At 36.9% G+C, this 25,972-nt stretch overlaps 1 protein-coding gene across 1 annotated transcript; it reads left to right on the top strand.

The window, feature by feature from the left end:
* The first annotated feature begins 917 nt into the window (after positions 1-917).
* On the top strand, positions 918-24,099 carry LOC128861887 (uncharacterized). The gene is made up of 9 exons (XM_054100264.1): positions 918-1,681; positions 11,110-11,262; positions 11,608-11,860; positions 11,933-12,111; positions 12,179-12,280; positions 15,552-15,881; positions 19,256-19,387; positions 23,464-23,795; positions 23,910-24,099. Exons 1-9 carry the CDS (start codon positions 1,598-1,600, stop codon positions 24,004-24,006), a joined length of 1,662 nt encoding a protein of 553 aa, XP_053956239.1. The 5' UTR covers positions 918-1,597; the 3' UTR covers positions 24,007-24,099.
* The last annotated feature ends 1,873 nt before the right edge of the window (positions 24,100-25,972 follow it).

The raw sequence follows: 25,972 nt of genomic DNA, 5'->3' as shown, positions 1-25,972 counted from the left end.
TATGCAATGGATAAGTACATTCGTTGTATATATTAATTTAACTATATGTAGATGTGCATCTCTTTGTATATAAAATAAAGAAGCTTCGCCTTCTTTGCTTCTAATACCTCTATTGCGGTTGGCGGCATAGCGAATTTATGTAAAAAAAATGCCTCATGCTGGGATTGGCGTTGTTAACTTCAGCAATCAAAAATGCTGATTACACAACTCAATAATGCAAATAACAAGATTAATTATTATAATTTGCCTGAAAGGCTAGCGAACACCACAAAATATCTTCAGGTGTTGTCTTGTGATTTTTGGTGAAAGAAAACATCATTTTATCTAATACAAAACTAAATTTCAATAGTTGATTCCGCATTGGTAAATCAACGTGGACGTGCTGGGGCGTACTGTTTTCAATAGTGTGGGTTCGGTTAATTTGTAGCAGTACAGACGATGGCACGTACACTCCATTCGAACTCATTGTTTTACATAGCTATGATAATAATTAAATGTTCGAAGAAAAATTTGCACCGTTCACCAATAAAACTTTGCACTAACTTGCAAACCAAAGCTCGGTTGGTCGGTCTAGTGATTGGTACGCCGTTTGTCTGCTGCTCCCAGGCTACTTTATTTTGAGCCGATGAAACGTCCCTTTCAAATTTTACAACTACCAACCAAACAGCCAAGTACTTATACATAATATGCAGATATGTATGTGTGTGTTTATGACTAGTCAAGTAGTCATCAAGCCCTCCGTACCATCAACGATTTGGCATCAGCTGAGCTGCAACACCAACACGCTTCAGGCATAACCATGGCTACAACTGCTTCACTTAGATAATAGCTATGGCTGCAGATGCAGATGCAAACTTAGAGCGCGTCTTCGCTGTCGAGCAAAATAAATTGTTAAATGTTATTCTGTAGCAATTCGTCGTCGCGAACACATCATTTTAATATGAAATCGCAAACACTGCTGTGAGCTTAAGAAATCCGTTTGCAAAGTACTCGAATTACACCTAGAAAGACATACTTATTGTTTTTTTTTATTGTTTTTAAAGTGTTGAATTCAGGTTTTTGCATTATTGCTGCTGTAAAAAAAAAATACATAAATTATAACAAAAAAATTTGTCTGCATAAATTTACGATTTTATATTCAGCCATCAAGTATCAATAACTTACTATTTAATAACTTCGCAATTATCGGCTATATATTTACAAAAATAATTAGCATGAAAATCATTTGAGTGCCTTAGGGGGTGTAAAATAATAAGTGGTTTCATCGGTTGCAGTTGCAAGTGTCTAATGCAAGAATTTTTGGGTTTTATCGCTATTTTATGCTACAAAAGCTAAAGTAGCTAAGCCACCTTCCGTTGAAAATAAATGTTGAATTATTATTAACTGTTGTTTGAAAACTCTTGTGGGTACAAACGATTTAACCTCTAAGTGTACCTTATAATTGACAAAAAGCGAAAAGGTGCTCAATAATATTTTGGAGTGAAACGTTTCATTTAAAAACCAATTTGTTTTCAGTCATAGAAATTAATATCCAATCAATTGCTCATTCAAATTTATCTACGCTTGAACATATAGAAAAAAAACAATTCGCGAAAATATGGGGAAGTCCCAAATATATTTGTGTGCATTACTGGTTACTTTGTTTGTAACCATTGCAGTTGCTGTAGATCGAATTCCAAAAGTAAGTCAAATTGTAGAACTATTAGGTGAATTAAAAAGTTCTAAATATTTTCAGTCATATAAGTGTCTTTAGTGAGCTATTGCAAGGGTGATACACAAAGTTAATATTACGTTTATGTTGTGTCCGTATCACGCGTTTTTTATGTGGAAATGTGGAAAAGTGGTTTTAATGTGGAAGGGAGTTATATGCAAAAAGAGTGTGGATTGTGTAGTCGGAGTTGAACTAATGAGGGTTATTTTTTTAAATGCGGCCGAAGGCCTCTTACGCAAAAAAAAATGTCTAAGCAAAAATTCTACAAATTTACAAAAACCTTTCTAGTCGACGCTTCTGCAAAATTCAATTTTATATATTTATAGTTTCGAAAATGTTCCACAATTCTAAGTTATAGCAAAAAATATTGCAGATTTACAAACTGAACGTGTCTGCCGACGAACATCGTTTTTATTTCAGTTTTCGCAAAACTACACCACTTTAACAATAAATTACTTAAAAACTATAAGCCTCGGGAGGGTACGCTTTTCAGTTTTAAGATGAGGATACACCCGTCTATCCCTCTCTTACAACCTTTTTTTCAAACCAGGTTACATTTTATTAAATTTTTCCCGCGTGCAGTAACTAAGCAAAGTTTGAACGGATGAGCAGTTTACTAAAGTGTGTGATTTCCAATTTGGTAATTTCTTCTCAAGAAAAAGAAATTGATAAAAGAAAAAACTTAACGCAATTTTGGCGAGTACCGATATTTCCTACGACAGTTGGTTATACGTTAGCGAAACCACTCGGATTTATATACTGGCAAGAACAATCCCAAACATTTCAAAATGAGATAATTTAGAGATGCTAATGCGGTCGTGCTTAACAATTGAATATTTTAAGGAAATATTGGCGGCCGCGGTAGCCGACTACCATTCGGATTTCAGAATCTCGGTGAAGCACCAAAATGAAGAAAAAGTTTTTTCTAATAGCGGTCGCCCTTTGGCAGGCAATGGCAAACCTCTGAGTGTATTTCTGCCATGAAAACGCTCTTCATAAAAAATATTGCCGTTCGGAGTCGGCTTGAAGACGTAAACTTAACTTAACTTATGTGAGAGCTTATAAATGTTTGCTCAAGCTGTCAAATCAGCTTCCGCATACAGTCTCATAAAAAATAAATAAGCGCACGCAATTTTTTTTTCATCTGTTTTTCTTCTCAATTTCCTTTGAGCTCAATAAATGCTCTTAACAAACAGTAATTCCTATTTTTTACCACCTACCTCGATTCTAACTTTAACCTGGTATCCTTTTGTCCCTAATATTACAATACTTTTGAAAGACACACATTTATGGTAAACATATCGATTTCTCGAGTTCTTCGGGAATTTAATGCATTCACAAATTCACATCAACTAGCCTTTTCTTTGAGTAAATCGGATTTCATTAAGATTCTTAATTTAATTCCTAAACTAGTTTTAAATTTAATTGTTCACTTCTCGTTTTGTTCTTATTTTGAATTCAGTCTGTAAAGTTCATTGTACTGTAGATCTAATTTAAATAAATAAATAATTAGAGTGGACCTCATAATATTAAAACATAATAGTATATATATGCAGTTTTTAAATAAATTTATACAAAAAATTAATATCTCATACAAATTTTTCCAGGCTTAATGAATTAAAAAGAAATTAATCATGGGTATCTATGGGTAATCATGATTCGCTCACCGTTCTCAATTTGCGTAAGAATTCAAAATCAACAGCTTTCTAAGTTTCTTAAGGCTGGAGTAAGAGTAATCATTTATAACTGTTTCTCATTTCTCAGGCAGTTATTAAATTTGTTAAGCCTTGTCGTCCATCCACTATAATTTGGGTTGTTGTTTTAAAAGTATTGAAAGCTACACTTATTTCAATATGTATTCACAGAACTGCATATCGTGGGCGTCTAAAGTTTAACAACAACAGAAATCATTAAGCAAGTGTATGATATTGTTTATGAAGGTGCCAGTTTGACTAAGCATGAAATACCTTAGGCATGAAGAATTACATATGGAAAAGCTGCCGAAAAGTCAGTGCTCCATTCATTCGTATTGATTACGGCGGCGAGTATTGCAGATAATGGAATTGTATGAGCTGTATAAGTTTTATAGTGACGCAGACATGGAGCAGTGAATTAATGGTTGATTACGCATATGCTAAGTAGCTACGTGAGAACCTTTATGAGTACTAGGTTGTTCAATAAGTTTTGCGGTGTTTTAAGAAAGCCCTAAGTTTTTTTTTATTTTGTTATGTTGGTACGCTCTTCATATGAACGTATGTGAAGTTTCATTTCAATCTGCAAATTCATTCGTTGTTTAAAAGCCATTTAGTATCGACATGTCACTGTATTTTCTACAATGGAAAAAATCAAGTACATGTCGTGCGATGGTTGTAAGAGTTAAAAACAAAGGAAATTTATGAACGAATGTTGGAAGTGTCGAAGGACTTTTAGGGTGTTTGGCCGAGCTCCTCCTCCTGTTTGAGGTGTGCGTCTTGATGTTATTCCACAAATGGAGGGACCTACAGTTTTCAGCCGACTCGGAACGGCAGATATTTTTTATGAGGAGCTTTTTTATGGCAGAAATACACTCGGAAGTTTGCCATTGCCTGCCGAGGAGCGACCGCTATTAGAAAAAAACTTTTTCTTCCTTTTGGTCTTTCACCGAGATTCAAAATGAAGAAAAAGTACAGTAGAAATAAGAGTTGCTGAATTTAAACGTGGTCGTACAAACCTTGATTACGATCCCCGTCGAGGACGTCCAAAAATAGCAATAACACCAGAAATCGCAGAAAGAATACAGGATATCGTATTGGAAAGTCGTTGAGTCACTGAAAGAGATTTAGCCATAGGCATCTCATTGGGCAGTGTAAGCAATACTTTTACTGAAGTATTGGGTTTCAGAAAGCTGTGTACAAAATGGATGTTGCATTCGTTAATGGAACAAAAACACATTCGAATGCGACTTTCTCAACAGCATTTAGAGCGTTTGCGAAAGGATAAAGGGATTTTGAGCATCGATTCATCACTATGGATGAGATTTGTGCCTATCACCATGATCCTCAATCAAAACAAGAGGCTGTGAAACTGGTTCTTCCGCTCCGAAACGAGTTCGGTCCAGAAATCGGCCAAGAAGGTCTTAGCACCAGTTTTTTCGGATGCGAAAGAGATTTTGTTTGTGGATTACTTGTAAACTGGTAAAACAATGAATTCTGAATATTATTGTAACCTTTTAGACCAGCTGAATGAAAAAATTCCTGAAAAAGACCCAAAAAAAAAACAGTATTTTCAATCAAGGCAATGCACCATGTCACAACAACATTTTGACAATGGCTGAAATCTATGAATTAAGGCTCGAATTGTTGGAGCATTCACCGTATTCACCAGATTTGGCCCCTTGCGACTTCCATCCGCTTCCAGACCTAAAAAATGCATGCGTGGAAAGTGTTTTTCATCGAGTGATGAGGTCATAATAGAAGCATATTTGGCAGCCATTCCAGATTCTCATTTGAGGAACGGAATTCATAAATTGGAATCTCATTGGAACAAGAGTATTGATGCTCAGGGATACTATACTGACTAATAAAGTGTATTTCAAACCATAAAATTGTGTTTTTTTATCGAACGGCAAAACATATTGAACAACCTAGTACATAGTGAGAACGTAAAGCTTGCATGCAATTGATTATGCGATGAAATGAGTCGGAATTCTTTTGATTTTTAATTTATGTGATATGTACAGGTACAATCAGTGCTGCCGCAGATGTGCTTCTTACAGATTCATTTATGTGTATACATTTTAATACAATCTTTCATAACTTATTCGTATTAATAGGACTATGAATAAGTTCGTGCGGTTTTACAACAGATGGCGTAACTTGATTATTATTCCATCGATCCACATTTCCAAACATTCATTGGAGAGCTACTGTCGTAAGGCACAAACGTCAGTATAAGTTTTTTATTTGAAGCGTAAACAACAATATTTTTACCACACTTGAAAATGTCGAATTTCGTGCCAAATAATGTGTTTTTGCGGGGAATTCTTCTTCATTATTTTAATATGAAGAAAAAAGCAGCCGAAAGTCATCGTATCTTGGTGGAAGTTTATGGTGAGCATGCTCTATCTGAGCGAACGTGCCAGAAGTGGTTTGCACGCTTTAAAAGTGGTGATTTTGGCTTGGAAGACGAAGAACGCGAGGGTGCGCCGCCAAAGTTCATGGATACCGAATTGGAGGAATTGCTCGATCAAGATCCGGCTCAAACGCAAGAAGAGGTTGCAAAAACTTTGGGAGTTGATCAATCAACCATTTCCAAACGTTTAAAAGCCATGGGAATGATCCGAAAGGTAGGCCATTGGGTGCCGTATGAATTGAAGCCAAGAGACGTTGAACGCCGTTTTATGGCATGCGAACAACTGCTTCAACGGCACAAAAGAAAGGGTTTTTTGCATCGAATTGTGACTGGCGATGAAAAGTGGGTCCATTACGACAATCCAAAACGTCGGGCAACGTATGGATACCCTGGCCATGCTTCAACATCGACGTCGGCGCAGAATATTCATGGCCTGAAGGTTATGCTGTGTATCTGGTGGGACCAGCTGGGTGTTGTGTATTATGAGCTACTGAAACCGAATGAAACGATTACGGGGGATGTCTACCGACGACAATTGATGCGTTTGAGCCGAGCACTGCGAGAAAAACGGCCGCAATACGCCGATAGACACGACAAAGTTATTTTGCAACATGACAATGCTCGGCCACATGTTGCACAAGTGGTCAAAACATACTTAGAAACGCTCAAATGGGATGTCCTACCCCACCCGCCGTATAGTCCAGACCTTGCGCCATCCGATTACTATCTCTTCCGATCGATGCAACATGGCCTGGCTGACCAGCACTTCCGTAATTACGATGAAGTCAAAAAATGGATCGATTCGTGGATTGCGGCAAAACCGACCGAATTTTTCACAAAGGGAATCCGTGAATTGCCAGAAAGATGGGAAAAAGTAGTAGTAAGCGATGGACAATATTTTGAATATTAAATTTGTAACCATTTTACGTCAATAAAGTTTAAAATTTCGAAAAAAAACCGCACGAACTTATTCATAGTCCTATTAGCTTTGTCAAAATTAAAATTATGATTATGAATTGTTTAAAAATGTCGCCATGTGTTATGTGAAGTAAAATAATTTCCATGTCTCGCTCCACCCTCTATACTTCTTCATGTCATATTAACGATATGTTTCATATCTAAATAAATTCGTGAAAATATTTGATGCGGTGCCTGCTGGTGGTAGGAAACATTAAGGCGATAAAAGGCTTGGCCGCACCTGATATTTCTAATTATCCATAAAAAACGACTGCTGCGCTTTTTGAAGAATATGTGAAGAAAGGATATTTGAAAAGTGACGCCTAGAAACCAGTTGTGAATAATTCCTAGACGGTACCTTTTTTAAATCAGCTTTGATATAGGGTTTTCCAAACAGAGGTGTTATTTTGATATCCAAAGAAAAATGCTATTTTCTAATATAAATGATCGGATGTTTATTTCATTATAAAGAAGGTATGACGTTAATAGTGGAAAATGAGACAAATGACCACCACGACCACGCTTACAGGACAATATCCTTTTCATGAAATTTTCCATAACCGAATTGCAAAGTGAGTGCCCTATGTCCTCGATAGCCTCACGAATTCCATTTTTGAGGTCTTGAATCGATCCTGGGATGTTGGCGTAGACCTTCTCCTTCACGTGGCCCAAAAAAAAAAAACTAGGGTCTGTCAGACTCACGCACGGTAGAAGGGAAACTTCTAAGTTGGTTGTTCCATGCATGGGAGCCCCGGTTTAAATCTCTCCCCCCTCTCTCGTGTTAAATTCAGGTTTTCATATTTTTTTTTTCTATATCACTCTACATAAATTTGTACTATTTATTTTTGTCCTTAGCTTCAAATTTGACACTTGGGTGCAGTGTTGCACTTGACGCTGACATTTCTTTGCACTTCCAATGGTATTTTTTGCCTACTTTTGGCGCCTTAATCAATTTGCTTTGATCACCGAAACGGTTGAAATGTCATTTTACAACCTTCTACTTCAACTATCGTCACTCGTTTGGCAAACGCACTCATTGTATCGCTTCGTCTCCTCCATACCTACCATCTATTTACTTCACAGCAGTTTCTTATTGCTTTCCCGCTTACACACATTCAATCGGCGCTTTATCTGATACTCACACACAGCACTCATTTGCACGGGCTATGGCTATCTATAATACCCGTTGTCGGTTGTCGATTGTCGGTTGCCTGCATGTCGCCAGTCTACTTCAATGCTTACTTGTGTGCTATATACATTTCAGAGAGAGCGAATAGGCGAGAGTGGGAAGGAGCAGCTGCTCCTTGGCCCCGCCCATTTGACGGATTTCGGTAACGCTCCGAACTTACCGTTTCACTCGCCTATTTTCAATCTGCCTTGGGGCCCCCGACGCGCCTAAAGAAGTTTCACTTCAAAAAGTCACAATGTGTGAAATCACAACATCTCGGCGGCCAATTGTGATCACCTCTTTGAGAGATAACACGGTCCGGAAACTTTTCCCGTAAAAGATGAATGGTTTCGTTGCTTGTATGGCACATAGCGCCGTCTTGTTGAAAATAAACGTTGTCCAGATCAATAGACTGGCAGAACAAAAACTGAATGTTCTGTTAAGAAGCGCAAGGTGCTGCTGAACAATTTTCAACATCGATATCTCGACGTTCTAAACAAATTTATGTATATATAATATATATATATATATATTGTTGCGTGCGACTTGATATTGTTCCACAAATGGAGGGATCTATAGTTTTAAACCGATTCCGAGCCCAAATATTTTTTATGAGGAGCTTTTTCATGGCAGAAATATGTTCATTCGGAGGTTTGCCATTGCCTGCCGGGGGGCGACGGCTATTAGAAAACACGTTTTCTTCATTTTGGTGTTTCACGGAGATTCGAACCTAATGGTAGTCACGCACTAACCTATTCGCCTACGGCGGCCGCCCATTCTAAACAATTAGGCAGTAAATTATGTAATTTGTTTCACTTATAAATGTTAAGAGCCGTATTTAAATCAAAATAGTGAAATCTGAAAGAATTTAAATTTTTACATGTTTTATTTTAAAACAACATTTAGAAGCATGTTTTGAAAGACCTCGGATTTTTACAAGATGGTTGGGCTAAAGAAATTGTATTTAGTGTCCGATTTGATCCACATTTATTCGGTTTAGAAATATAAAACTGCGTACACTTGACCTTCAAATTAATCGGAAAAGACTCAGGAATGGAAAAAGTACTACAAAATTGCTAAATCATTATTTGGAATGAATGTACGATGGCACATAAAAAATCATTGGAAGCTCTAAAACAGGATGTATGTAATAGCACACAACCATCTGGTGGAGCTTTGCTTTTGTTGGCATTGGTGATTTTTAGCATTGCCGGTAATTGCGCTATTCACACCCGCATGGGTTGCATGCATGTTTGAAAATTTTCACACTTTGCCGGAAAGTAAAAGAGTTGAAATTAATGACGAATATGATTCTACAATTGCAACGTGACAGAACGGCAGTCGCACTGTAAATATATGTATGTATAAGAGAAATAATGAAGCCTCAGCAGCAGTTTTTTTCGAGCAGAAGAAGAAAATCAGAACTTCACACAAATTACGTGAACAAAACACGAAAACTGGTAACGCCGCTGTTAGACTATAAAACTAAAGAAATTAGCAGTAAAAAATAGTTATGGTCCATCACCAAATTCACTACACTAATGCAATTTATTTTGATGTGTCTGCGGTAACTGAGTTTACTTACGCGTGACGTACCACTGTTAAAATCATACGAATTTCGTTTCCAATGGCGACCTATATACATATCTTCGGTAGATGGCACACTCTAAATTATCATGAAGAAGCTTCTTATGAAACCACCGAAGAAATGCTGAATGACATCAACAAGAATGAATCGCAAACCGATAGCATTGTACCGACATTCATATAATTATGTGCCGTAAAATGCATTCAAAATTCGTTTTACATTTAACTATGTATTTGTATAGATGATGTCATAAGCGTTTATACATGGGTAGATTTCCAATATCAAAACGTTCAGTATTAATAGGTGGGTAAAAGAGCTATCAATTTCATTTAGGTTGAAGTGGCTGCCGCTAACAACAGCGGCATAGTAAGGCTAGAAATAAACGTTCCTTAGATGCCACAGTGTAGCTTGCTAATATCTGCTAGTAGATATGTCTTATTATAGTAGATATGCCCTCCCTTTTCAGAGAATATATACACATCTTGTATTCATTTCAATTCTGAAGTGCCATTTTGACCATCTTACATTTGAGATCCGACAAGCTGTGCTTTGTAAAAAATTTAATTCGAATCTTTTTACTCTCTCAATCAAATGCTGTAAAAAATCGAATCTTTGATAACCAAAAATAATTATTTCTCACTTAATTTGTCAAACAACAATATCGCTATACAATATATTTCGCGCAATTCACATAATTGCGATATTTTAAATGAGTATTTCTAGAAAAAAATGTGTTTCAAAACAATTAACAAATCATTAGTTTACATTAATATAAGGGTTGCTAATTATATTTCTGGCCTAACAATGGAAAAATGAACTTGCTGGTTGAAAAGGGTTTTACTGTTTTTCCAAATATTCTCCATGAGGATTAATACACTTTTGCATTTGTTTGAATCAATTTTCGAAGTCGTTTTCCAGGGCGTTTTTACATAGTGTGGAATCCAACGCTAACACACCTCTTTCACTACAAGGTGATCTTGCGAAATCTTATTGCTGCTCGTCATACTAATGCCGGTGAATGCCTCAATCTCACGGTATGTAGAATGACGATATTTTGTGGCACAAGAACTGATTTTGAATGATCTTACCAGGAATCGTCGGTGCACTAAAAACAGCGACTACAAAAAACACAGTAATGATGATAATGATTCATTGATGAATTTTTGTCGATTCCGAGAAAAATTTTAAAACCACTGTAAATAACACTAATATGGCTCGCACATCAAAACGTTTTTATTGCGTTTGTGGTAAAACATGTCATACTTTCCAATGGGAAAGTCAGATGGCGCTTGTTAATACTAGAAGTGCCCAAGGCCAGAATTATAAATACCAACCCTCATATTATAACTATACCAGAGCCAAAAACATGTTTTGTTTGTTCTTCGCTGAACTGTCCACCTGAATATGACTGTCAAAATAATCACGTTAAAATAGTTTTTAATATGCCATACAGCTGCAGAACACATGGAATGGAATAGAGCAAAATTTCACAAAATGTGTGTAATTTTTTGTATGATACAAATACTGTTAAGATACAAAATGAAAATAAATGAATTTGAAATTCTCTCTTTTCAGAAAAGGCAAATATACCGTGAGCAGGTGTTACCTCACGCGGGTGGTAAAATTCCAGATACAGCATTCGAAACTGATCGTCTTTTCTTGAATCGCTTACAGAAGGACGGCATCTCTGTACCAGATGGAGTCGTAACAGAGCAACGCAATCCACAAGTAAACACATCTAAACTTCATAATATCTTTTAGCTGACAGTTTAGTCACTTGAGGCTGCCAAAAAACGAAAAAAAAATATGTTCTGAATGAAAAGTACATACATATCATACATACGTATTTATTTTTCACAATTGTGATTGCGATTACTAAATCAAAAGCTCCAGAAATTTGAGGCATGCAAGCATACACAATATGTATGTATGTATGTACGCTTTTACGAACTGATTTGAATGGCAACAGCAAACTCCAACAAATCTAAACTTTAAAAAAATTTAAAAAAATAATATTGTTTATGTACCTATGTAATTTTTACCTAATGTATAATATTATTTCATTACCCAAAGGTGTATCAATATTACAACAAGAACCCCAGAGTGGTATTTCAAATAGCACTCAGCTCAGACGGCCGTTACACTCCCACCGAAGGCAGATATCGCCACCGTGACACACCGTCCATTGAAACCACCTATCTTTATCCGCAAATACACGGGCGATTAAATGATGCATCGCCATCAAAAACTGCCTACCCTACATACAGACAACTGCAATTGCATAACACACAACTCAATCAAGTCAAGTTACAGCCCAAAAAGAAAAGTATTTCATGACACGTACCCCTAAACTTGGCTCACACTACATTTTCACTACCATAATAATTTTATTTTTCAGCGGAATACCTGGATATAACACCCAGACAGAAGAAAGGCCACAGCAATCCATTTAGGACGCAATCATATCAAAATTTTAACATTATTAACACTCCTATAGCGCCTACATCTTCAGCAGCGTTGCCAGGGAGCGGAAGCAAAGGGGATTATTATGTGCCTGACGTGAGCGCTTCTGCACATGTGAGTTATTACTGCCTGCGGCTAATGTGACTGACGTCTAATAGCAAATTTTTAACTTTTATTTTAGCTATTCAGTGACTTTGATGAGCTTTTTAACAATTTCAATTTGCATGAAAATAGTGCGGCCATCAAAGGTGGAGATGCAATCTTCAGTTCCAAACATAAAATCTAAGAGTTTTTACGAAGCTCTCCACTTAAACTGTAACAACAGCAGTACTATTATATATAAGTAAATAATCTCGTACACCTACCTATACTACATACATACAATGCATATATGTATGCATGCATGCCACAGCATTTTGTATATAATGGTTCATACGTACCTATGTACGCTTGTACATGGGTATGAATGCTAATAGCCGATGCATAGTTAACAGTTTCATTAATATAATAAAAACCAATTTATTTTATTTTTTTCATTATACAAGTAATATGACCCTCTTATTTAGATTAATGATTATGTTTTGTGTTAAAAATAATAAATGAATTATAAATAAAAAAGAACTGTGGCTTGTGATTGGCAACGAAATCTAAAAAGGGGTGAAACCAATTGCTTACAGCGGCCTTTTGTTTATACGCAAAGGTACGTTGATGAGATGCTGCAGTCTCCGTCAATCAAGTTTAGCTGAATGAATGAAAACTAGTATTCAAATAACAGCGCAGGCAAGGTTAGGTGGACTCACATATGTATGTATGCAGGCCCGACGAGAGGGGGCGGGGGGATCGGGAACTTTTTACCCCGCGCCCGGAGTTCTCAGAGAGGCCCGGACTCGAGAGTAATTCGAATTATATGAATTAGGCAAAATGGGAAAGGGCCCGCATTTGCAATTTTCCCCCGGGGCCCGGATATGCTCTCTACGGCCCTGTATGTATGCAGGTATGCTCATTACTAAAAATACGCTTATCCAAATATTTCAAATTTAGATTTACCCCCACTTTTATTACGCCAACCCGAATAGAATGTAAAAAATTGTATGATTGAAACATAGGCCCATTCATGCAGGAAAACTTTTGTTGCTTAAACTTTGCGAATTCTCTTTTGATGTTTCCCGTCGTATTCACACACGGCAACTCCATTGTTTGCAATGGTTTTAGTTTACAGCCAACAACAAATGTGAGAAGAAAGAAAACACAAAGCGTGTTGACCGTCCTCCCATCTTCCACAAGTTATTATTTGAAGCAGCAAAAGTTGCGCTGTATGAACTCGGCCTAAAGAGCTACAACGCTGTGCAAGTAAATGAAATCTGATTATACTCAAGTTGAAGTTATATCAACGCTCACTTGATATGCCCTGGTAAATAGTATATTTTCACTTTCCCTTGCATTGAACTGGGTATAATTCTAGCAAGATACATTGATTTAATGGTCAAATGGACAAAATTTCATCAAAGCCATTTTATAAAATTATTAGCATGTGCCCGCGGCTTCACCTCCATATAAAGTGAAATATATTAATTAAAACACTTATAGAAACATATAAAGGGTTTTCCAATAAGAGGTGTTCTTTAGATTAGATTAGATGTGATTAACGATTTTTTATGGCCGGAATTGGATGGTATTGATCTGAACAACGTTTATTTTCAAAAGGACGGCGCTACGTGCCACACAAGCAACGCAACAATTGATCTTTTACGAGAAAAGTTTCCGGACCGTGTTACCTCTCGAAGAGGTGATAACAATTGGCTACCGAGATCTTGTGATTTCACACATTGTGACTTTTTTTTTGGGGCCACGTGAAGGAGAAGGTCTACGCCAACAGCCCAAGGTCGATTCAAGACCTCTAAAATGGGATTCGTGAGGCTATCGAGGACATAGAGCAGCCACTTTGGAATTCGGTTATGGAAAATTTCATGAAAATGATATTGTCCATTAAGCGTGGTCGTGATGGTCATTTGCCTGATGTTATTTTCCACTATTAACGGCATACCTTCCTCTTTATAATGAAATAAACATTCGATCATTTATATTAAGAAATAGCATTTTTCTTTGAATATCAAAATAACATCTCTTATTGGAAAATCCTTTATTTAATTGGTGTTCACCCTTTATTGAGTGTTTGGCCGACCTCCTCTTTACTATTGGTGGTGTACGTCGTGATGCTTACATACAAATGGAGGAACATACAGTTTTAAGCCGACTGCTTACGGCAAAACAATTTCCCACAATAAATTCTTGAGACAAAAGGCAAACAATTTCTATTATTTATATTTTTTTGAAGAGTTTCTACAAGAAGAATCTATTAAGGATGGTGTCAGTAGCAGCGGATTTGTATTTGTTGTTTCTTTCGCCGTGCACATTAGAATGTCAGCACAAAATGAAATAATGAAAAGCCGTTCCATTCGCAGTGTCGCCAAATGCTGCTACCTCCAACTGCATGTCAGTTGTTCAATAAAACTCGTGCTTTTCTTTTTCTTTTGCCAAGACATTATAAAACATGGATAAACAGTCCGATATACAGTTGGCAGTTGCGGCCAACATTTGTAAAAAATAAATGTCATGAATGGTTTTACACAAAAATAATAAAGATTGCCCAAAAATTTGAATTTTCGTTGTTTTATTTCAATTTAAAATCCGATACCTCTAAATTGATCACCCTTTATAATTTTGCAGCATTCATTGGGTTTCCGGATTTGTGTAGCGTTCTCGGAAAAGCTATAGAAAGTTAGATAAAATTTGTTGAATGTTGGCAATGTAGCACACTCACACTGGGTTTCTGTGCAACAAAAATGAAAAATACCGTTAGTTAGATTAATGAGATTTTTTGTTTCAATAAGCTTTTATTCCAAACCATTGCAATATTTTGTTAAAAAAAATAAGAATTATTTTATTCGCGAGTTCGTATCAACTATTCCGGGATATTCGTTAAAAAATTGCCAGGTTGCCGGGGTTGAAACCCTTAATGTGCCCGCATTCTCACAGGTATCCGCAAATGCAATGGAAATAATAGTAAGTGCAGTAAAATCTTTCTGGAAGTTAACCCTTTCGCTACTGTTGGGACACTGATATCCCACAACATGTTCACTTCACCCTGAAACTTGCAATTTTAATAGGAAACTCAACAAAAATGTTCCAATCAGTAGCTGCGAACAATACTTACAATTTACCGTTATCCGCATTCCACACTGTTTCAATCGTGTTTAGTTTTGATCAGTTGTTTGTGAGCAGTCGCTAATATTGCATCAAATTTACGCGTAATTTTGGTGAAATAATACGTATTTTTATAAGAAGTGTTGATTTTTCTAAAGAAAAATATTGCCCTTTTACTGGTAAGTACAAATATATATTTTAATAAGAGTTTTGTGAAAAATATTCAACGAAAATTAATTTTGGGATGCATGTGTCCCAGCAGGGCTTTATATAGGGACATATATGTCCCAGCAGTACGTTGTACATAATGTATCACACAGCTAATTTTTTTTATTTTTGCAACCTCGTAGACAGCAAAAATGTCGAAATTAAATCGCGATCAAATTAGTGCATTACTTCAAGAAGATGATGATGAATCCATGGAATCAGGAACTGATTTTAGTGACGAAAGTGATGATATTTATCGTCCTGAGTTAGACAAAACCACTGGCAATGACGATTCTTCCAGCGATTCAGAGGAGACCGGATTGAGTGACGAGAATGGTGGCATAGACGATCAACCTGCACGAGGTGAGGAAGACTCAGGCAAGGTTATTTGGAGCACACCGAATGAGTCATTTGTTTCAAGAAAGTCGGTTAGTAACCACCGCGAATGCAAAATTGCAGTAAATACAGAGAACGTAAATTGAATATGAATATGAACGTAAATTGAATATGAATTTACGTTCTCTGGTAAATATTGGGCGCCACTCAACCCCCTACAAAATTTTTCGCAAATTGTTTCCAAGAAGCATGTCTTTGTACATTGCCCAATGTACTAATGAGAGGTTCAGGAAAATACCCATAACGGAGCGAAACAAAAAAAAACTTCTTCAGACGGACTCCGGAGAAATTGATGTATTACGAGTACTTGGATGCATGTTTGTCATGTCGTATAACCATGAAGCAGAGTTTCCATGCCCTGACATCGTAAAGACGTACCGCGCAATAATGGGCGGTGTGGACTTGGCAGATCAAATGTCGGGATTGCATGATATAAACAGAAAATCAAATAAATGGTGGAAAAAAGTATTTTATCGTGGCATGATGATGGCTGCTGTAAACACCTGGGTTATATATTCGGAGCTGAATAGGAAGAAACCTGCCTTCTTACCAGTGTTGGTCGAGATTGCTGAGTCGCTAATTGAAAAAGGAAAGAAATCTACCGCATATAAACTATCCCGTCTGTCTGGAAGATCATCGAATAGGTATAAATCAATGAGAAGTGTGGGGGATCATTTACCCATAGAGCAGTCTAAAAGACGTCGGTGCGTAGCATGCGCCATTCGAAAAGTCGCGAAAAAAACAAAAATTATTTGCCGGGCTTGCAATTTGCCATTCTGTATTCAATGTTTCGCTTCATCACATTTATAAAATAAATAAAAGTGCAAATCATATGTTATTACCAAAAAAATGTTTCTACTTTCTAGGTGTAGTTTGTACCCTGTTGGGACAAATATATCCCATTTTTAAATACTGTTGGGACACATATGTCCCACCTCAAAATACCGTTATCTACATAAGTTACAAGCTTCATCTAGTTTCTATGCACATAAAGTACCAATGGGTATCCAAAAACTCAAAAATAAAGTTTGAGCAAATCCCCTGCGAAAGGGTTAATATTATGTATAAAATGTCGCTGCATACCTTCAGGCGCACTATCAAGAATTTGATAAAATTTCGGTATATCATTCTAATAAGTTATTGGCTTACATTAACTTTATTATAACCTTGACAGAACAACATCAAAAAGGCCATGGGATGAGAAACGGGGCCAGACATACAAGTAAATATAAATAGCTATATATGTATGTATATACATATATGTATATATACTATATATATATATATATATTCATTAGGCCTCTTCTCTTCACCAAGCGTTAGCAAGTAGCGAATGGATAAAGCAACTGGTATATAGACAGTGAGTTATATTACAAGCGGCGAATCTTACTCGATAACTTTGTTGTTGCATTCACATGCAAATTTTTCGAGAAGTGAGCCGTGCCGAAAGAGAGAGCGAGCAGAGAAGTAGCAAATCGGAGGTGCCTAATTTTTATTATTCCAAAAGATTTAAAGTAAGGTAAGCAATATAGCAAATAAGAGCGTATTTAAGAAATAAGTTTAATCCCATAGTTGGTGAACTGATGGTCTTCATATAAAAACAGCGTATTTATTATATGATGTGGCCAAAAGATGATGCAATATGATAAATGATGTAAAGAAAATCTTAAAGGTATACCGAACAGACAATTTGGAGACATTACGAAACCTAGTACAGAGTAGGACAATCCCGTTATATAATTGATATAGTTATTAAATTTTTTTTGTTCGTTTTTTTTTGGTCAAAATTAGCTTTATTCATCAACGTAATTTTCGTCAAGAACAACGCAATCTTCCAGCGCCGCTGAAACATTTCAGTACCACTTTTGTAGAACGATTTATCTCTTGCCTCCGTTTCAACGATAACCACTCTAGCAAAATTTCTTATCGACAAGCATTTTTTTTAGGTCTGCGAACAGCCAGTAGTCGCTGGGAGCCAAATCTGGCGAATACGGTAGATGTGGAAGCAATTCGAAGTTCAACCCATTGCCATTGTTTTGATTGACTTGTGACACTGTACGTTGTCTAGATGAAACAAAACAGTGAGCAAATGCGGCACCCACTTTGAACAGAGCTTTCTCATAGTCAAATACTCATGTTATATAAAGTCAAAACGTTCTTTTGATGTCATTACGATTTCAGCTAACTCACGCAACTTAACTTTTCGATAATTCAAAAGAATTTTGTAGATTTTCTTTATATTTTCTGGTGTTACTGCCTCATTTGGGCGTCCTCTGCGTTTTGCATCATCGGTGCCTCTACGACCACGTTTGAGGTCTGCAAACCGTCGTTGTATTGTTGTTTCTGATGGAGCGGAGTCCCCATAACACTTTTCAAGCCATTACTTTGCTTGAACGGTATTTCCCCCCATCAAGAAGCAGTCTGAAATTAACACACGAAATTATTTTGTATCAATTGTGAAAATAACAAAACTAATTAATAGAATATAATGAAGTTTTAACAGCTGTCTTTCTATGGTAAGTACTAACTGAAAAAGAGGTGAATACAATACAACTCGTACCATTTATGTCTTAGGCACGGGACTTTTCAGCCCTTGTGTTAGGTGCCGTACCATAACGCCTTAACCTTAAGTATAGCCATATGTATCTATTGAATTTTGGTTGTTCTGCGAACAGCCAGTAAATAGCTGAGACATACTTTCCTTTTTTTTGGACATTTGCGATAAAAATTTAAATATTAGAAATTAACGACGAAATATTGATTGACTTAGTGGAAAATTAATCCGTCTTTTGATGGCAAAATGCAAATGTTGTCATTAGTTCTACTTCAATATCAGCAATTTATGGTTACTGCATGACTAACCGACGAATGCTGCAATGTTGCGGCTATGGTTATGGTTACGGTCATGGCATTATACACCACTAATAGCAGCTTAACGCTCTTTTTAACACAATTTGAAGTAAGAATTTAGTGAAAGAAAAATAGCGAATGTCGTGGTACAGCCGCTATATGTTTCACCACTCACCGGAAGTAAACTAAAATTTTGTGTTGAACGAGCCCTGCTTGTATAGTGTAAGTGGAAATGGAAAAAAAATAGGTTTGATCAGCCGCTTGTGTAGTGTATTTCGCTCTATAGCAAGGAGCTTATCAAATAAAGCTTTACGTCGACTGTATATGTATAGGTGGTACATGCACTGAAGCTGCTCGTTAAAAGGTGACTTAAAGTTGCGAAGCTTTCACACTCACACATATTTATGCTCTGCAAATATTTGTGTCTCTAACGGATTTTGACTGCAATGGCTACTGAACTTATAAACTTTATTCGCTGAGTTTTTCTTCAATTGGAGCCACAACTAGAGGAGTTATAAATATTATCAATCAGTACCAATTTAAAGCTACTCGAAGACGGTGGGAATTTTAAAACATAAGAAACCCTAATTAGGCGTGATCAAACAAATTTAAACTCTTTGCAAATATTAACAAAATATATATTTTCAAGATGAATACGAAAAGTGTGGCATTGTGCAGCAGCTTACTTCTTGCGCTTGTTTGTATTGCGGCTTCAATAGCGGTGCAAGTGGAGGTAAATAGTACATACATATTTAAGATAATAATTCAATCAACATATTTACATGAAAGTACTTATGGTATACATATATTTTCGAGTTACCAAACAATACTTGCTTAAAAAGTAACTAGCTCACTTCAATACACTTCGCCTTTGCGGTTAATATGTCAATCAATAACTTACAAGTGCACTGGCATAAGTATGTATGTGAGCACATGTGAGTTAAGCTTGTTAAATGGCCAGCAAAGGTAGCGTTCACTTTTGACCCAAAAATTAAGCGGTTTGAAAAAGCGAACCATTTCGATGTGGCGTAACGCATGCAGAAAGATCTAAAAATATGTATTTGAATTTTTCGTCGATATGTGGATAATTACAACGATTTGGAAAATACACATATATGTTGTGCAGTGCAGCGGAACCGGTCTGCAAAATCAACTGCAAATGCCTGGCCAAGTGACCACCAAATAGTGAAATAGTGAATGGGGCAAATGGATCGTCTAGATGCCTATTTACTAACATCGGGGGGCACACGTTTGAGCTCTTTCTTTTGCAAACGCTTATGCAATTCATATGAGAATGTGGCACGCGAATTTCTCCATACTAAGCGATAATCAAAAGCGAAAGTGTAGAGTTAAACTGTAATTAAATAGTGGAAAATAGTTTACATAGAAGATTTGAGATGAAAACGAAAAAGTAGTAGCAAACATTGCAACTCATAAATGTAAATATTTATGTGTATTGCAAAATAAATGTAAATCAAAATTATATTATATAATTAATTTTTTTTAATAGATGCAAAATTAATCATAAGTTTGTGTTTGAATAACTTTTTTGCTAAATAAAAAAATAATTTGAGTGACGAAAACCTTTATTTGGACCGTATAGCACTCCATTGCTTATCTGTTTGTATATTGAGCTGTCTAGCTCATAAGTGTCAAATATGATTGACAATCGACGCCATAAATCTTTCGATGGGGTAATTAATTTTGCTCCACCTTGTTTATGTATTGAGTTTACAAATACAAGTTTCAAGCTTTACTGTGAGCCAGGCCCGTGCGCAGACCCTCAGATTTAAGGGGGCTTCCAATTTTTTTTGCAGTCTGATATACATAACTTTGCTTGTGTTTATAAATTTATGACACAGTACACACTTAAGTCACAGTTTTGGATATGATGAACCATTGATTGGTGATAAGAATAAATAATAATCAAAAAAAAGATTGAAATTAATTTATTATAATATGCTTTATAATAACTCATCAATGTTCTCATGCTTTATTCGTATACTCGTATAATTTGTTTTCTCTGTACATCTAATCGACCTACATATGTCATTCGGTTAGGTTAGGTTAGCCTGGTTGGCAATAAGCCACGCATAGACCTTTTGGTCCCTAGCGATACCAGATGGAGGCCGACCTCTATGAATACTGAAATGTCTACATGTAAAATGTCAGCGCTTTTGGCGAATCTAAGCAGAGCTGGGAGATTCGCTTTTGGGACGTCCTCCAGACCCTCAAACAGTGGGGCTCCCAGGCATTTTAAACGCGTTTTTAATAATGACGGACAAACGCACAGAAGGTTTTCAGTTTCCTCAACATCCTCTCTGCATTTCCTGCATTTGTCCGTGTTAGCAATACATATCTTGTACGCATGTGCAGCCAATAGATTATGACGTGTTAGCATACATATGATAGTTCGCGAGAGCGTAAGTACGAATTGAGTCTGTTTTTTGTCGTTAGCTCTACACATGACTTTTGCTGTTTTGCATGTGGTCAGGTTAGTCCACCTAGCTTCCACTTGCCTTTTCATGTGGTCGTCCATTTCGTTGTATATTGTGTTTAGCGCTTTTGGTATGTCGTTCTCTTGTTCAAATGGTAGTCTCACAGCACTTTTTGCTATCTCATCTACTATTTCGTTCCCCATAATGCCTTTGTGACCAGGTACCCAGTAGATATGCAGCCTACTGTTTCCAGCTAACCTTTCTATGTCCTCCCTGCTCCGTCGAACATTTTTGGACTTAATACAATATGAGCTTATTGCTCTTATTGCTGCTTGACTATCCACGTATATATTAATTGTTGAGTTCTTACTCCGAGGTACCTCGCGTAATCTATGAGAAGTAGTTCGTAGTTGCCTAGCTTCGGGAGGTTCCACGCCGGAACTTTGTACTTGCTGGTAAAAAGTACCACGCCCGTTTTTTCTGCTTTTATCCCTAGCTCTGCGCGAGATGCAAATTGGTGTATCGTTTTGAGAGTGTTGTTCATCACATTACTGATGGTGTCCAGGTACTTTCCTGTAACTACTATAGCTATGTCATCCGCATATGCCGTTTATATAATAAGCGTAGATGTAACATTTTAAAATTTTTTTTTAAATTTTAATAATAAGTGGCCTTCCTCTTCCTCTTCCTGTAGCTATTCCTTTTTCTCTTCCATCTCCAGCTCCATCTCCTTTCTTTATCCCGGAAACGGGCATAAAAAATTACTTCACTTAAAAGCTTTCATCAACAGCTTCCATCTGACACCCATATTGTACAAACACATCCAAGAGTACCTTGGTCCACCTTTTCGGCTATATCTCGAGACCCTGGTCACTCAGAGATTACCGGGGTTACCCGGGTCCTCGTTTTGGCCTTCGGCAGCGCCACCTGGTGGCGAGTGGAATCAATAAGCATATTATACTAACCTTCTCCGTGGAAAAATATATACATATTGTATATATACCAAATTTCATAATAATCGGCCCAGACACACACGACCAAAATGTATTCAATTCTAATGAATGCTATGTGCGGTACAAAAAATACGTGCGGCAAATAGCAAAAACACACTCACTTAACCGACGCACCGCACACACACGCGTTATCGAATTTCAACCAAACTTCACAGAAACCTTTGCCAAGGCAACACCAACAATGTGTGAAACTTTCATTGTTTTCCTCACACGCGTTGCTGAGATTATCGCGGACAAACGCACACTTTTTTCGGCTTAATTTTTATATTCTATATATAATATATACCACTATTTATTTATACAAATGTGACTATGTACATATAAGTCTGTGTCAGAAGAAAATAAACGGTTTTTTTCTTGTAACTTCAAGATATATTTCGCTCTGCTTTTTGCTGCGTAGTAGTCCCCCTCAAGGGCTACGACGCCAGTACTAACTCAGGTTAATGTCGTTCGAAACTTTCCCGTAAACGCAACAAAACAAATATGAGTGAGAAGTACACGAAGCGTTTCGAGGCGGTATTGCACGTATTCGAAAAGGCCGAAATTATCAAAAAAGTTTGTTTTTATGTGGAATCAGCGGTATAAAGTGTACAAAAATGTTGATGACTTTTCCGAGCGCGGGTTGAAGCGAGTGACGACAAAAAAGCACGATAAAGTGTTCGTCCAAATTTTATAAGCGGGAGCCTTCTTTGCGACTACGCCAATCACGCACAATTCTTGCTAAAAAAGGGAATAGATGTAAGTATCAACACCATCGAACGACGACTGAAGGAGACGAACATATCCTACCGTCCCACATCGCCAAAACCACTACTCTCAGAAAAATACATTGAGAAACAACAAAACACGAAAATGGCGTCACAGTAATGGACTGGCCTTCCCAGTCTCCAGACGCCAACACCATTGTAAATGTGTGGGGTGTTATGAAAACACATCTTGTCGAAAAGATAGTCCACGATTTAAAGCAACTCGTGCGTCAAGTTCGCAAAATCTGGTCCTCTTTGTCGACGAGCTACGCAGAAAAGCTTCAAAGCATGCCGAGAAGATGTCAGGCTATATTCGACAACGATGGAAACTATACAGCTTATTGAGTAATTGCGATTCGTAGTTTTGCACATACTTTTATGTAAAAAAATTTTAAATATTATATATTATATATCTTTTATACTTCATGAATAATCGCGATTCCTCTCTTCTCACACAGACTGTATATGCAAACACATCCACTGTGTTAAAAATTGATTTTAATTTTCAATTGAATTGAATTTAAAATTATTTTACGAGTAAATTAAATTCGTTGACTTATTCCTTATTTTTTTAAACTCTTTGTATTATTCATTAATCATTCACGTTTTTAGACCTACGGTCATCTGTTTCATCCCCCAACGGAAGAACATCGCAGAGAAGAAAAACAAGATCTTTCGAAAATACCCGGTGCACCTGGCGTGGATTATCCCATTTACCATGAAGTGCCCCACACGAATTTCCATTGTGCCAATGTACCAGCTGTTCCCGGAATGTATGCAAATGTTGAGACCGGCTGTCAGGCCTATCATGTTTGCCACGATGGTCGGGAGGGTCATCAAGGCGCATCATTTCTTTGCACCAACGGCACCATTTTCAATCAGAAGGAATTTGCTTGCGATTGGTGGTACAACGTTAAGTGCGAAGAAGCTATCAACTACTATCAGTAAGTTTACCAATGAGGTTGCACAAAATAACACTTCAAATTAGCAGCCGCATTCCTCAAAAATGCATTAGTTTATATTATTATTTATTTGTGTATTTTTATATTTTCTTGCAGTTTAAATTCGGATCCCAAACACAATCCTTACTTCCAAAAGAAACAAGAGCTGGAAGAGAATCACAATGAACCTGAACCATTCTATATTCATGCCTAAATATTCGTGTATTTTTCATCTCATTCCATATTCAGTTCCAATTCCTTGTATATACATACATACGTACATATGTACAGCTGCACAAATATTCACTTAAACATAAAAAAAAAAAATTAACATAAAAAAATGTGGTATCTTTTATTTCTTTACTTATATATATTATGTGGAAACAGCACTAAATTCACTAGTTACAGAGATAGAGAAATCAATAGAGAATAAGGAGTATTCTCTGGTAGCCTTCCTAGACATAGAGGGCGCTTTCTCCTCTGCTGTGGATCCTGGCAATGAATCAATTGTTAAAGAATCTAAAGGAAAGGAGGATACACGTAGTAGCCTACGCAGATGATGTTGCAATATTAATAAGAGGAAAATTCCCAGATACCATCTGCAATATAATGCAAAATGCTTTGAACGATGTATCGAGGGGTCTTGGGGTAAATCCCAACAAAACAGAACTAATTATGTTCACCAAAAAACACAGGATACCTGTTCTAAAAGCTGCATGTAAACATATCCTTTACCACAACTTTCCCAACGGGGGAAGATTGGGACAGTGGGGTAATGGGCAATAGAAGCGGAATTAGTATATTCTATACTGATGGTTCCAAGCTAAATGAACAAGTAGGTAGAGGCCTTCACTCTGAGGAAATGAATGCCAACACCTCATTCCGGTTAACGGATCACTGTAAATAAAAGTGTTCTCACCACAAGAGATATAAATATATATTCAGATAGCCCATCGGTCTTGAAAGCTTTACAATAGCCTAATATTAACTCGAAGACAGTAAAAGAATGTATCGACGTTTTGACAAAACTATCACAGTAGAGTAGAATGGGGTAAGATAGGTCATTTTTTTTTTGGAGAGCTCTTGCTACGGTGTTTTTGCATTGATTTTGAAAAATAAGCAAGATTTTGAAAGGTTATTTATCTGCTAACATTTTGGTTATACTGACTTATGTTTGGCTAAATATTTTGGAAGCTGCATTCAATAAGGCAAAGGTACTTTTTTTCGATATTTTCAAAATCGGGGGGCACGATAGGTCACTATATGTGAGGGGAAAAGAACAATGTACATGGCTTGGAAATTAACGTTTTAACTTTTATTTATAGAGTATGAACACTGCACATGTTATAAAAGTTAGGAATTTTTCTTTAATTCATCACGCAAGCACGTAATGTTTCGAACGGAATTTTAAATTGTTTAGAGGCTGATCGAACACTAGCGCGATCTCGGACTGCCGCGATTGCGTTTTTTACGTCCTCTTCACTTCGTTTCGGCGTTTTTCGCACATAATTACGCACCATTTTGCTGCAAAAACAATTAAAATTTATTTTATTCAATTAAAAGTAGTGACCTGTAATGCCCCCAGACGGCTGACCTATAGTGCCCCCAAGCACATGTTTTATGTTAGTGTCGATATTTTTTTTTTAAACAAAAATATCAAAAAACTAACACATTATTCGTGTTCAGCATTATTTTCTACGTAAAATAAACTCACCTGACAAATATTTACATGTATGTGTGTATACATTAAATGCACTGCACCGTAGAATAAAAAAAATGGTATGTCGGAGAAAAGCTCACAAAAAACTAAACGACGCCAGAACTAGGATAACTAATCAATGGTGACGGCCGAAATGACAGTCGCGAACGTTGTTCCCCACCACGTATTCAATTCACATAAGACGAGTGACCTCTGCAAAAACAGTGCGACGAAAACCCCACCTACCTATTGTGCCCCCATACCTATCTTACCCCATTCTACTCTACTTTGTAATAAACCTGCTCTGGGTGCCGGGTCACAAAGACATAGAAGGCAACTGCAAAGCAGATGAACTAGCGAGATTGGGTACCACATTACCGATCCAACTAGACAACGCGAACATACCTATACCAACTTGTAAGATGCTTATAGACCAACACACTATCAGAGCTGCCAATAGGCTATGGACCCAATCCCTAAC

Source organism: Anastrepha ludens, chromosome 4, assembly GCF_028408465.1.
Source record: "Anastrepha ludens isolate Willacy chromosome 4, idAnaLude1.1, whole genome shotgun sequence".
NCBI lineage: Eukaryota > Metazoa > Arthropoda > Insecta > Diptera > Tephritidae > Anastrepha > Anastrepha ludens.
The sequence above is the reverse complement of the archived record's forward strand: the minus strand, read 5'-3'. Positions and strand labels throughout refer to the sequence as shown.